General features: G+C 45.6%; 2 protein-coding genes across 5 annotated transcripts in view; one reads left to right on the forward strand and one right to left on the reverse strand.

Moving 5' to 3' along the window:
- LOC144892253 (uncharacterized) overlaps positions 1–13,026 on the reverse strand; it is a 350,787-nt gene that overhangs the window by 78,933 nt on the left and 258,828 nt on the right. The window lies entirely within an intron of this gene.
- The window catches only part of ADA (adenosine deaminase), a 119,017-nt gene that overhangs the window by 53,915 nt on the left and 52,076 nt on the right, over positions 1–13,026 (forward strand). For 2 of the 4 annotated variants that reach the window (XM_078777904.1, XM_078777905.1), the window contains exon 2: positions 12,523–12,584. In XM_078777904.1, the coding sequence (XP_078634030.1) occupies positions 12,523–12,584 (62 nt within the window). Of the gene's footprint in view, positions 1–5,455; positions 5,565–5,883; positions 6,060–12,522; positions 12,585–13,026 lie in introns of those variants that run through there. The other 2 variants (XM_078777903.1, XM_078777902.1) reach the window with 2 other exon arrangements.

The raw sequence follows: 13,026 nt of genomic DNA on the forward strand, positions 1-13,026 counted from the left end.
TATTATGGTTTGGGGCAGCTTTGCTGCATCAGGGCCTGGGCAGCTCACAATCATTTAATCCACAATGAATTCTTCATTGTACCAGAGGGTGCTTGAGGATTATGTGAGGCCATCTGTCGGAAAGTTGAAGCTCAACTGAAGGTGGACCTTGCAACATGACAATGACCCTAAACATACCAGTAAATCCACCAAGGAATGGCTGAAAAGAAAGAAATGGAGGGTTCTGGAATGGCCAAGTCAAAGCCCGGATCTAAATCCCATCGAGATGTTGTGGGGGGATTTGAAACGAGCTGTGCATGCAAGAAACCCCTCAAACATCGCACAACTGAAAGAATTCTGCATGGAGGAGTGGGCAAAAATTTCTCCCAGTCGATGTCAGAGACTGGTCGACAGTTATAAGAAACGCCTACTTGAGGTTGTTTCTGCCAAAGGGGGCAATACCACCTATTAGAGCCAAGGGTGTACTTACTTTTTCCACATGCGAAATTTGCATTTATGTTTATTTAAATTATACAATGGACTACAAAATGTAAATGTTTCATGATATTTGTTATATTATATCACCTTTATCTCTCAATATTGTTGAAATGAAGATCAAATAGCTGTATGTTGAAATATGTTGAAAAAGTCAAAACTTTACATGGGGTGTACTTACTTTTTCACGTGACTGTATATAATCACGTGCGGGTATCTGGTGTGCCGTAATCTGTGATATGGAGTGTTCGTTCTGTGGAAGCAGTTTCTAGGGCTGGGGTCATATTGGGTAGTTTGCCATTCCTCTCAGCAGTAGTCAGGGCAGGAATTTAGAATTTAGTAATGGTGCCAGTGATAGCTCACCTACTATTCGCGAAGGATGCCTTGGGAACTTTAACATCCACCAACTAATGTCAGCAGATGGGACACCCAGTTTAATGTCCATCCAAGGGATGGCACACACATTGATGAAATTCCCTGCCGACGAAACACTGGGATGACCGTTTATAGCTCTGTCTGGATTTGAACCCAGGCTAGACGACCTAGAGTTTACGTCTCGGCCATGCAGCTCATGCTATCAGCTGATATATACGAAGGTGTGCTGAAAAGTAATGCCTTCAATTTTTTTTCTCCACAACATTGAAAGATATCCGAATGAAGCAAGGACAGATACCACACTGACGAACTACCAGGTGGGCAGTCAATCAAGCTGGGCGAGCAGTCGCCACTTGCGCAGGTGTAGGGTTTGACACAGCAAAGGGCTTCCCTTGTGTAGGTTTACTTAATTGCTTTATGCAGCTTTCTTTTGCTGGAAGTGCATGGGGGTTAACTTATAGAAATCCTTGCCACCTGGGGGTAATTGATTAGGTGAGAGCTGATTGGTTATTCCCTTCAATTACAGGTGAAAGAAGTGATTGGGTCTATGTATTTATATTTATATCTATATATATCTGTGCAGTGTCAGTCTTGTCTTGTCACTGAACTACTCCCTCAAACTTTTGTGAAATCATGCAAAACTTCTGGTATGCACCTATCTCTCCCGTGGGTATGTCCTCAGGGTCTTTTTTTGAAAAATTTAGAAACCTTTTTATATTATTTTTTTGGAAAAATTATTTGAATTTTTTTTTTATCTTAAATCTTCAACTTCACTTGTTTATGAAATGTAATATCACGTATATTACAGATACATTGTGCAAAATAATTGTTTGTATTATGATTGGTGTAAGCCATGACAAATCAGCAACTCAGGTCCAGTCATCTATCTACATATCTACATATCTGGGCAGTGTGTGTTGTCACCGACCTACTCCCTCAAACTTTTGTTTCCGTGGTTGTGAAGTGTTTTAAATACGTTGTTGCTGAGGTGTTTTGAATTACGTGGTGGTGAGGTGTTTTTTATTGCGTGGTGGTGAGGTGTTTTTTATTTCGTGGTGGTGAGGTGTTTTTTATTGCGTGGTGGTGAGGTGTTTTTTATTGCGTGGTGGTGAGGTGTTTTTTATTGCGTGGTGGTGAGGTGTTTTTTATTGGGTGGTGGTGAGGTGTTTTTTATTTCGTGGTGGTGAGGTTTTTTATTGCGTGGTGGTGAGGTTTTTTATTGCGTGGTGGTGAGGTGTTTTTTATTTCGTGGTGGTGAGGTGTTTTTTATTGGGTGGTGGTGAGGTGTTTTTTATTTCGTGGTGGTGAGGTGTTTTTTCATTTCGTGGTGGTGAGGTGTTTTTTATTTCGTGGTGGTGAGGTATTTTTTTATTGCGTGGTGGTGAGGTGTTTTTTATTTCGTGGTGGTGAGGTGTTTTTTATTGGGTGGTGGTGAGGTGTTTTTTATTGCGTGGTGGTGAGGTGTTTTTTATTTCGTGGTGCAGAGGTGTTTTTTATTGCGTGGTGGTGAGGTGTTTTTTATTTCGTGGTGGTGAGGTGTTTTTTATTGCGTGGTGGTGAGGTGTTTTTTATTGCGTGGTGGTGAGGTATTTTTTATTGCGTGGTGGTGAGGTGTTTTTTATTTCGTGGTGGTGAGGTGTTTTTTATTGGGTGGTGGTGAGGTGTTTTTTATTGCGTGGTGGTGAGGTGTTTTTTATTTTGTGGTGCAGAGGTGTTTTTTATTGCGTGGTGGTGAGGTGTTTTTTATTGCGTGGTGGTGAGGTGTTTTTTATTGTGTGGTGGTGAGGTGTTTTTTATTGCGTGGGGATGAGGTGTTTTTTATTGCTTGGGGGTGAGGTATTTTAAATTACATGGGGGGTGAGGTGTTTTGAATTACGTGGTGGTGAGGTGTAATTGTCCCAAATTCCAGTCTGCACCTACCCCTCCTGCATGTATGTATGTGCTGGTGGGTTTTTTTTTTAATCATTTATATTTTTTCAACCCAAATTGCCTATAAAAATGTAATATCACAAACACTACAAATAAATTTGTGCAAAATAATTGTTTGTATTATGATTGGTGTAAATCATGACAACACAGCAACTCAGGTACAGTCATTATCCTCAGCTAAAATAAGCCCGTTCCTCAGTAACGACGCTTGGTGAGGCAAGCGCAGCGAGCCGAGCCAAGCTAGTATGTATGTATATATATATATATATATATATATGATTGGGGCAGTTGGAATTATACATTGTAAAAGGTAAAAGATGCATTGCGAATCCAGTAATAAAAAGGCAAGAGCAGATCCGGTTTCAGGCAACGTCTCACCCACGTCCCAGTGAGCTTCCTTAGCCCAATTGACCTATAATATTGTTACTGATCGCGGATTAAGATGTTATTTACCGAGCGGTGGTATTGCCGCGACCGTTACAGGATCCCTGACTCACCCGATTCACCCAGAACTTTGGCCGTATCGCACCACAGCTGCCCAATCTGGGAAAAGACTGAAACGACGAAATGCAAGAGGAAAAGGAATAAAACGAATAGACGGACAGAAGAGTAATTTGATTTATTATTCACACAAGCAAAAAGGAGCAATCAAGTTTATTTACAACACATAAGACGCAGGTGACACAGTGCAAATTTTAGCTTACCTACAGACTTAATTAAATACCCAGGGACAGAACAAACAAAACAAACTCACGTATACAAGAAGGATGGAAAGGCAGGAGGTGGATGGCTGGAGGGAGAGGAAAGGTCCAAGGGGGTCCTGCAGCTCAACCGGCGCGTTTAGCAGCCGCCGTTCCTTTACGGTCCTGCTCCAAACCGCCGTTCAGGCCCCCTTTGGCTGTTGGGTGTTCTTGCTGCTGCGGCCTCCGTCCGCTGAGTTCCCAGGACTTGTCTGACTCGTTGGTCCAAACCCTCAACTCTTTCTTGGTCCCTCACTCTTTACCACCGACTCCTCACCGCAACCAACGCAATCACTTGACCACCACCTCTACTGACTGACTCTTCACCACTCTCCACTTGACGACCGACTCTCAACCAACTCAGACCAACTCACTACTCACTTCCGTTCGCGCCTTTTATAGCGCCTCCAGCGATTACGCCGCCGGCGTTTTGGACACGCCCATCGGGGTGCTCACCTCGGCCCTGGTTGGTTGCGCGACCCTCGGGCTCCCCCCTCGATGACGACGGGCGGGTACGCCCCTCCTCCCCTCTATGACGAGGTGGAGACACGCCTTTCTTCTCCGACCCTGCCTCGTGGTCAATGGCGGTTATTGGAGGGGAGGTGATTGAGAATCGAGGGCTCAGCAATGACGAGAGGGGATGTAATTGACAATCGAGGGTTGGCAATCACGAGAGGGGATGTAAAAGGGAATGGGGATTTTGGGGATGGGAAGGAAAGGGAGATTTTGGGGATGGGAAGGAAAGGGAGATTTTGGGGATGGGAAGGAAAGGGGATCTATTCTCTTTCACTGGTGCAATGGAGTACTTCAATTAATGGGAGACACAGCCTTACCCTAAAACACAGAATAAGAGATAACTATCAACAGGGGTATTCTATTATTTGGCTGATGTGTATGCTTGTGGACTAATTATGGGATGCCCTTTCACCTTTACACAGCTCCGGAGGTAGGGGGGCGCAGAATAAACAATAATAATAATAGTACAGCACACAATCAAAAAATATACAGTCCTCATCTCCGCAACAATATGTAGGATATACTATATATGTATATTGTATATATCAGAGCGTGCACCTGATTTGTCGGTGAAAATATAATATAGGAAATCGTCATTTTGTGGAGTCAAATAAAACCTCCAAATTAATTGAGAAACTGCAGGTTTGTTTGGGGGCTGCAAATAGACTTCAAGTGAGTTGTAAATGTGGAAAACCACAATAACCGATTTGCCAATGTCAGGTGTCTGATATCCTTTACCTCAGGTAGTCTCACAAGCTTGCCACTTTTCCTGTAAATTATTGTGCACTATTGGATTTCTCTTCTTGGATGCCCCGGTGTCTGTATTAATATCAGCCAGATGGGAGAACTCGTGAAAGTATTTGCACAGGGAATGCAATGCAAACATCACAGAAGGAAGCAATTACTCGGCTCACCATGGCTGTCTCATCTGCACATACCATCGGTCCCACGTCCTCATTTTTGGTAAAAAGTAGAGCTAAACCTAAAGCATGGGATTTTCTACCAGTACCGGCAGACAAGCTCTTCATGTAAGATGTTGTGGGACTTTTTAGTGTCCACAACTTAAAGTTAGAAGGGATGGCTTTGAATACACCCCCTTCCGAGGAATGGCGTGGTTAAATGAGACGTTGCAGGGCTTGAACCGAGCCAAGACACACATCGGCCCAACTAAGCTCTCCTGGTGGTGGAGTCCCGGATTATAGAAGCAGTTGGTGTGTTCACAACTTGTTGAACATGTTTCGGTGCCAAAGAACAAATCCTAAGAGATTGCCGCATGATCACAGCGTGTGGAAATTTCTGCTAATCGGCCGTAGGAGTGGCATACACACCCAAGGGGATCACAACGAGGGTTAATCCTCCTGAGTTATACCCATGTCTGGCATCCTGACCTGTTTCCAAGTTATTTTGGTGCCGTATACAAGACCGTCTTCATTCCTGGCTTTGTGATTTCCTCCGCTCGTGCATTCATCACAGTGACATCAATGGAACCTTCTCCTCTTCTCTTCCAGTGGAGGCTGGAGCGTCCCCAAGGTAGTAGTGTATTCTGCACAGTCTTGTTCCATATCTCCATAAAACCACTCTTCCTTTTTGCAATTGACTCCACATTGTGTCAGACAGTTTCACACCCATCCATCTGACAGAAACTATTCCATCATTCCAAACTATTCCTTGAAACATCAAAACCTTTCACAGTAGATAAGGCCTTTGGCCATAGTTGAAGAACTGTCCCCAGGAGCTGATGGCCCAGATTCGCATCCGTCTCTCCTTGAAGCTGTATGATCAAAAGCTCTCAATGCCAAAGGAGAAGGTCTGTCTACAAATCTTGCTCCCTCTCCTCTCTCGCTCTCAGCCCTCCGATCCCCGCCAGCTCCTTCAGGATGGACGCGTTCTTCCAGCAACTCCCTCGTGGTTAGACTCCCAGAATCCAAGCTTAACGCACACATCCATTGTTTTGTTCTTCTCTTCGCCCATTTGTGGAACCACCATCATGAGGCTCTTCAGTTTTCCATCCACAGCTTCAAGCAGGTGGTGCATTTGTGATGTCATGATGTAGACCTCCGTAAAACCCTGCCCTCTCGTGTTATCCCCTGCACTTACCTGGTGCACATGATCGCAGACAATTTTTTCTGGAAAGAACTGAACTTTTTACATTTCTTGTCGTTTTTGTTTCTGCGGTACTAGCTATTGAGTGTAAATAGTATGAGGAGAAAGATTAAAGGATAAATATGAAACAGCTGCAGCTCAGACACAGAGGGCGTCGATAATAAGCAGTTTCCCTTTGTCGCTGATGGTTTCCCCACCTGAACGATGTAATTGCTCCCCTTATCACCAACGAAGTGCCCTGGATTTCAAAGTACAGTGTGTTTTTTTTTGTTTTGTTTTTTTGTATACTGAATCGAGGCTTGTGAAAGAGCTAACATTTACTTCACAAACAAATCAACCAGACAAACAAAATATATAAAAAGAGGGAGCAGAAAACAAGATGGGGAGAGAAGGGGAAGCACACAAACACAACATTTGAGAGCAGGGAGATGTGTGGAAGGGAGAGGGCTTGGGGGGAGGAGGCGTGGGAAGGGGGGGGGGGGGAGGGAGAAGTATAAAACACAAGGACACCAAGGACTTCCAGGACAGAAGTTGGTATTTCAAAAAAGTGGAATTGGGGTGAAATTAGCGGGGGTAGAAAAGATCAAGGTTTTGGGTGGGGGAAGATAAGAGATGGTGGTGAACAGCTGTTTTAAAGACCTGGAGGGTGGAGTGGGATTGAAGAGAGTGAGGGAGTTTGTTCCAGAGGCGGGAGAAAAGAGGAATGAAAGAGTGAAGGTGAGCAGAGAGTCTTGATTTCGGCAGTTTAACCATCAGAGGGTTGCAGGCAGATCTTGTGCGACCTGTAGGAATATTTGCGGGACAGAGCCCAGAGAGAGCTGGGGGGGGCAAGGCCAGAGAGGAGTCGGTAGAAGACGGAAAGACCACCAACCTGCCTGCGGTGAGTAAGTGAAAGGCCCTCGGACGTAGCTTCATCGCGGGAGATTCCAATGATTCTGAATGCCTAGTTTCAACAGCGTGAAGGCGAGCTAGGTGTGAGGCAGGAGCACCAGCCCAGAGGGGAGAGCAGTATTCCATTGAGCTGTGGATGAAAGCCTTGTATGTGGTGAGGAGCTCAGGTGTGCCAAGGAAGGACTTCGCACGACGGAGGATGCCCAGTCGGCGACTGGCTTTGGAGGCCAGATTTGAAATGTGGTTTTCCCAGGAAAGATCATGGCAGATAGTGAGACCCAAAAGCTTGAGTGACAGAACTTCTTGGAGAGGATTATTCAGAAAGTAGATGGGAGGGTTGTCCAGTCGGTCTTTTCGGAGAGACATCGTAAGAGTGTGAGATTTGTCAGGATTGAAAGACATGTTCCACTTGTTTGCCCAGTCTGTGATTTTGTCCAGACTGTGTGTGTCTGTGTGTGGTGAAGATTTGATGAAATGTTCCAACTCGTATGCATTCCGACCATTTCCAAAGGCAGCTCGGTCAGGGGGAAATCGCCCTTTCCAGTGTGAGGCATTCGACTTTCCAGTTGTGCCGGAACACTGGTGACAGCCATTCCAGAAGTCCCGGTGCAAATCTTGCTGAAGACAGCAGTATTAAGAATTCGGATTTTAAGCTACTTCAGATGAGCTACTCTCAGACGATTAACCTTGTCGCTGTTGACCCTCTGGGGTTGAAAGGAAACTTTCTCTTCTTATTTGCCAAAAATTAATAACCCATGTGGTTACCCTAGGAGTTCTCACAGAGAAAATACTCCCATAGGTCTGATCGTGCTCACCTTTCACACCTTCGGTGTGAACACTGCCCACAACTTTTACACTACAAATATAGAATCGACGACACCACTGATCACACCTGCAACCACTGCCAGGCCGCTCCACACACAATAAAACATCATGGAAGACTGTGCTGTCCTGGCTTCACGTAGGCAAGAGCACATGTTGGATTTGAGGGATCTCTGGGTCGCTCTTGTGAGATTGATTGGCTAACTCCGTGCCGCTGATCTGTTCAACCAGAGCTGACTGGGGAAACACAAAAAACAACACCAACCTAGGAATTCTTGCTGCAATAGGATATATGATCAGCCTTGGAGTTCTTGCTGCAATACGCTATATGATCAGCCTTGGAGTTCTTGCTGCAATAGGCTATATGATCAGCCTAGGAGTTCTTGCCACAATAACCTATATGATATCAGCCTTGGACTTCTTGCCGCAATAAGTGATATGGCAATCTAGGAGTTATTGCGGCAATAACCTATATGATTAGCCGAGGAGTTCTTGCCACAATAACCAATATGATCAGCCTATGAGTTCTTTCTGCAATAACCTATATGATCAGCCGATGAGTTCTTGCCACAATAACCTTTATGATCAGCCGAGGAGTTCTTGCCACAATAACCAATATGATCAGCCTATGAGTTCTTTCTGCAATAACCTATATGATCAGCCGATGAGTTCTTGCCACAATAACCTATATGATCAGCCGATGAGTTCTTGCCACAATAACCTTTATGATCAGCCGAGGAGTTCTTGCCACAATAACCAATATGATCAGCCTATGAGTTCTTTCTGCAATAACCTATATGATCAGCCGAGGAGTTCTTGCCACAATAACCAATATGATCAGCCTATGAGTTCTTTCTGCAATAACCTATATGATCAGCCGATGAGTTCTTGCCACAATAACCTTTATGATCAGCCGAGGAGTTCTTGCCACAATAACCAATATGATCAGCCTATGAGTTCTTTCTGCAATAACCTATATGATCAGCCGAGGAGTTCTTGCCACAATAACCAATATGATCAGCCTATGAGTTCTTTCTGCAATAACCTATATGATCAGCCGATGAGTTCTTGCCACAATAACCTTTATGATCAGCCTAAGAGTTCTTGCCACTGCTAATGTGGAATCCATTAACATTTCTATTGTATTTTCAATGCTATCAGGATAACTTTACAGGTATATGCATTAACCCCTGAGCTGCCTAGTCTGGGTTGAATCTCGACTCAGCTCTAAACTGTTGAGATTGGTGTTTCACAGGCAACTACGCTTTGTATGTAAAACAAAGTGTGCCATCCCTGGGAAGAACATTATTCTGGGTGTCCTGTCTGCCAGCATTAGTGGGTGAATGTTACATATGCCACGTTATCTTTCTCGAGGAGTAGCTAAGATATCGCAGGCATTCTGGCCAAATTCTAACAGTCTGCCATATCTACCGCTTGGAAGACAATGTCAAATCTCTTTGTAAAATATTTTCCAAAAGACTGCTTCAGCAGCAAGTACCAGTGCTTGGGTAGATTAAACAGTAGAGGGACGGACAGATTATGTTTCAGCTTCCTCGTTCATACAGGGTGTTCCAAAAAGAGCCGGCCAACTTTGGTTGGTAATATATTTAGAACCACAAATGATACGACGATACCCTTTTGGTTTATATGGAACAGAAACTCAAATTTTTGTGCACACCATCAATACTCTTCAATGTGTACTCCGTTTGTCGCACTACAGGACATCAAGGCGGTCCACAAGTTATTGCCATGTTCAGATCAGCATGTTTGCGTCCACCTGTACACATGCAGCTGTGATCCAAGAACGAAGATCCTGCAGGTTTTCCACCTTGATGTTGTAAACAACATCTTTGAAAAAAACCCCCCACATAAAAAAAATCAAGGGGGGTTATGTCTGGTGATCGTGAGGGCCAGGCGATTGGTCCAACTAAGGCCCAATGAGAGGGGAGCGCCATCCTGCTGAAAAATGATATCGGGTTGCAGGTCTTCAATATATGGGAAGGAGAATCCTTCCAACATGTTCCTGTAAATTTTTGAGGTCTCTGTATCCTCCACAAAGAAAAATGGACCCACCAAGTGGTCATGGCCTTTGAAGAAAGCCACACCACATATTGACCTTTGGACTGTCGCGTATTTGTTCAATGACCACGTGGGGGGTTTTCAGAGCTCCAGATCCTCACTTTGTGCCGGTTGACCTTCCTTGTTACATGAAAGCAAACTTTGTCTGTGAACATGACCTTTTTCAGGTGATCTTTGTCATCCTCAATGCGACTGAGCACTTACAAGGCAAACTCCTTGCGTTTGGGCCCGTCATTTGGTTTGAGTTCCTGCAGAATCTGCACCTTAGAGGTATAAAGCTTCAGTCCTTTATGGAAAATCCTGTGTACAGTGGTGGTTGGTAGTCCCATTTCTCTGGATGAGCGTCAGATTGATTTTCTGGGATTTTGTTGAAATGATTCATGCACTCGTTCAATGTCTGCTGCACTTGTACTTGGTCGACCTGTACGTTTCTGTTTCTGGCAACTTCCAATCTCCTTAAACTTATTGTACCACTCTCTGATACTAGTCCACTATGGCGGACTTCTTCCATACCTTGTACGGAAATTATGCTAAACTTGCATGTCGGATCTCGTCTCGATGTACCATTCGACGCACTGAGCTTTCTCCTGTGGATTCGCCATTTTATTTTGCATTAAACCACTCAAGTTCTCTCCCCTTCTGTCCCCTTCTCACCCTCCCCCCTACCCCCTCTCCCCACCCTTCCCCCCTCCTTTACCCCTCCCCTCCCCCCCTCCCTTCCCCCTCCTCCCTCCCCTCCCACACCCCTGCCCTCCCATCCATCCCCTCCCCTCCCACACCCCTGCCCTCCCATCCCCTCCCCTCCCACCCCTACCCTCCCCGCCCCTTTAAGATATAAATTCTCTGTAAAAGAGCCTCCACTTCTGACTGCTCCCCTTCCCCCTACCCCCTCCCTTCCTCCTCCCCTTCCCCCCTCCCCTCCCCTTTAAGATATAAATTCTCTGTAAAAGAGCTTCCACTTCTGACTGCTCCCCTTCCCCCTACCCACTCCCCTCCTCCTCCCCTTCCCCCCTCCCCTCCCCTTTAAGATATAAATTCTCTGTAAAAGAGCTTCCACTTCTGACTGCTCCCCTTCCCCCTACCCACTCCCTTCCTCCTCCCCTTCCCCCCTCCCCTCCCCTTTAAGATATAAATTCTCTGTAAAAGAGCTTCCACTTCTGACTGCACTCCTTCCCCCCCTCCCGCCTCCCCCTCCCTTCCACCCCCTCCCTTCCCCCTCCTCCGCCTCCCTTCCCACACCCTGCCCTCCCATCCCTCCCACACCCCTTCCCTCCCATCCCCTCCCATCACCCCTGCCCCTCCATCCCCTCCCCTCCCACCCCTAACCTCCCCACCCCTTTAAGATATAAATTCTCTGTAAAAAGAGCTTCCACTTCTGACTGCTCCCCTTCCCCCTACTCACCCTCCCTTCCTCCTCCCCTTCCCCCCTCCCCTCCCCTTTAAGATATAAACTTCTCTGTAAAAGAGCCTTCCACTTCTGACTGCTCCCCTTCCCACCCTCCCCTCCCATATATAAAATATGTAAATAATAATCAAATAATCAAACATATATAAATAATCAAACATATATAAGCAGTATATAAATAATCAAACAAACAAATATGCTGTATATACAAATTCTCACTTTTATAGTGTAGGTATGGGAGTGTAGGCCCCATGTGGGAGCATGGGTGGAACAGCTGACTGAGTGCGAACAAACGTATGTTTACAGTTACCAACATCAACACCACCGAGGGCTTGACCTTCAACTCGGAACTAGAACGAATCAATGAGCTACGTTTAGGCGGTGGGAGCTTCATTTTCAAGTTAGTTTCTCCGAGGCAGTCCCTCGTACTCCTTTTCTGGCCGCCACTTCTCTCCGGCAAATTGTTGGTCGCAACCATTGGCCACAATGGAAGGAGGGTGGGGCCATTTGCACAGGCTCAATCTCCTCCATGGTCCTCAAACGGGTCCTCCCGCTCAATTGACGTGCAGCACGTTGATTATATTGGCCTTGCCTGCAAAATACCATGATGACAGTTTACAGCTGGATGAGAATAAAAAACACCAGGTCGAGACAGCTCTCTCAGAAAAGGTGTGCACCCCACCTCCAGGCGAAACTGAGGTGTTGGTGCACTCCCTGACCTTGAGTGACAGGTGAATGTGGAATTTTTCTCATTCATGTGATCTTGTCGTTTGCACCATCTCAGAGGTGCTGCGGTTGCCTATGGAGGATCTTAGCTGGAGGTGGAGGCCCCATAATCTTTGACAGAGAATTGGGATGCTCACGAGAAGTCGTGAACAATTCCATAGCTCGGAACTAATCCGAGACAGGATGCTACGTCATTGGAGTATGGAAAACTTTCCACCGAGGAGGAGAGAGGAGGAGGTTTTAGACTCCTCCGCATGAACCGAAACTTTTCAATACAATCATTTTATCAGAGTATCAAACACCTGTTTTTACATTCCATCTCTGGAGGGGTGGCCCACAGACATAAGGTGTGATGATGACATTGTGCCCTAAAAATACATAGAATCTTTTGTTTGTGTGGAAATGCCATCAGAAAGCTCTGTCGGGCCTCTAAAAGGTGATTGATGCTTTCCCTGCTTCCAGGTGGAGCTCCATGTCCATCTGGATTGGTGCCATCCGGCTGGAGACCATCGCAGAGCTTGCTCGGGTAAGTGAAAAAGGATTACATAGTCCCTCGAAAAGCTCAACAATGTCACACAAACTAAATGTGTGTCCTTGCACAAATACCAAGAAACTATTTTCAGCGAGGTTAACTGGGATGGAGAGTGAGGTTCAAACGGTGGGGGGATACGGTATTGTAATAATAAGTAGAGCGCACTGAGTGAGTGGATAATTTCCGCCATCCAGATCCAGATCCAGAGATTCTGCCGAAGCTATATGATACTCCAGAGCAGACAGGGAATATTTTATACCCTTGGGGATCCTAGTGAAGACCCTTGAAGACCTCGCGGTCCAATGTACGTCACGATTGAGTATAGAATTGGGCCGTGGGTCAAGTTGGAATAGTACGATTTCACAAAAGTTTGAGGGAGTAGTTCAGTGACAACACAAGACAAGACAACACAAGACAGAAACTGCAGATATATA

This window comes from Myxine glutinosa, chromosome 5, assembly GCF_964187855.1.
Source record: "Myxine glutinosa chromosome 5, kmMyxGlut1.1, whole genome shotgun sequence".
NCBI classification, from domain to species: Eukaryota; Metazoa; Chordata; class Myxini; order Myxiniformes; family Myxinidae; genus Myxine; species Myxine glutinosa.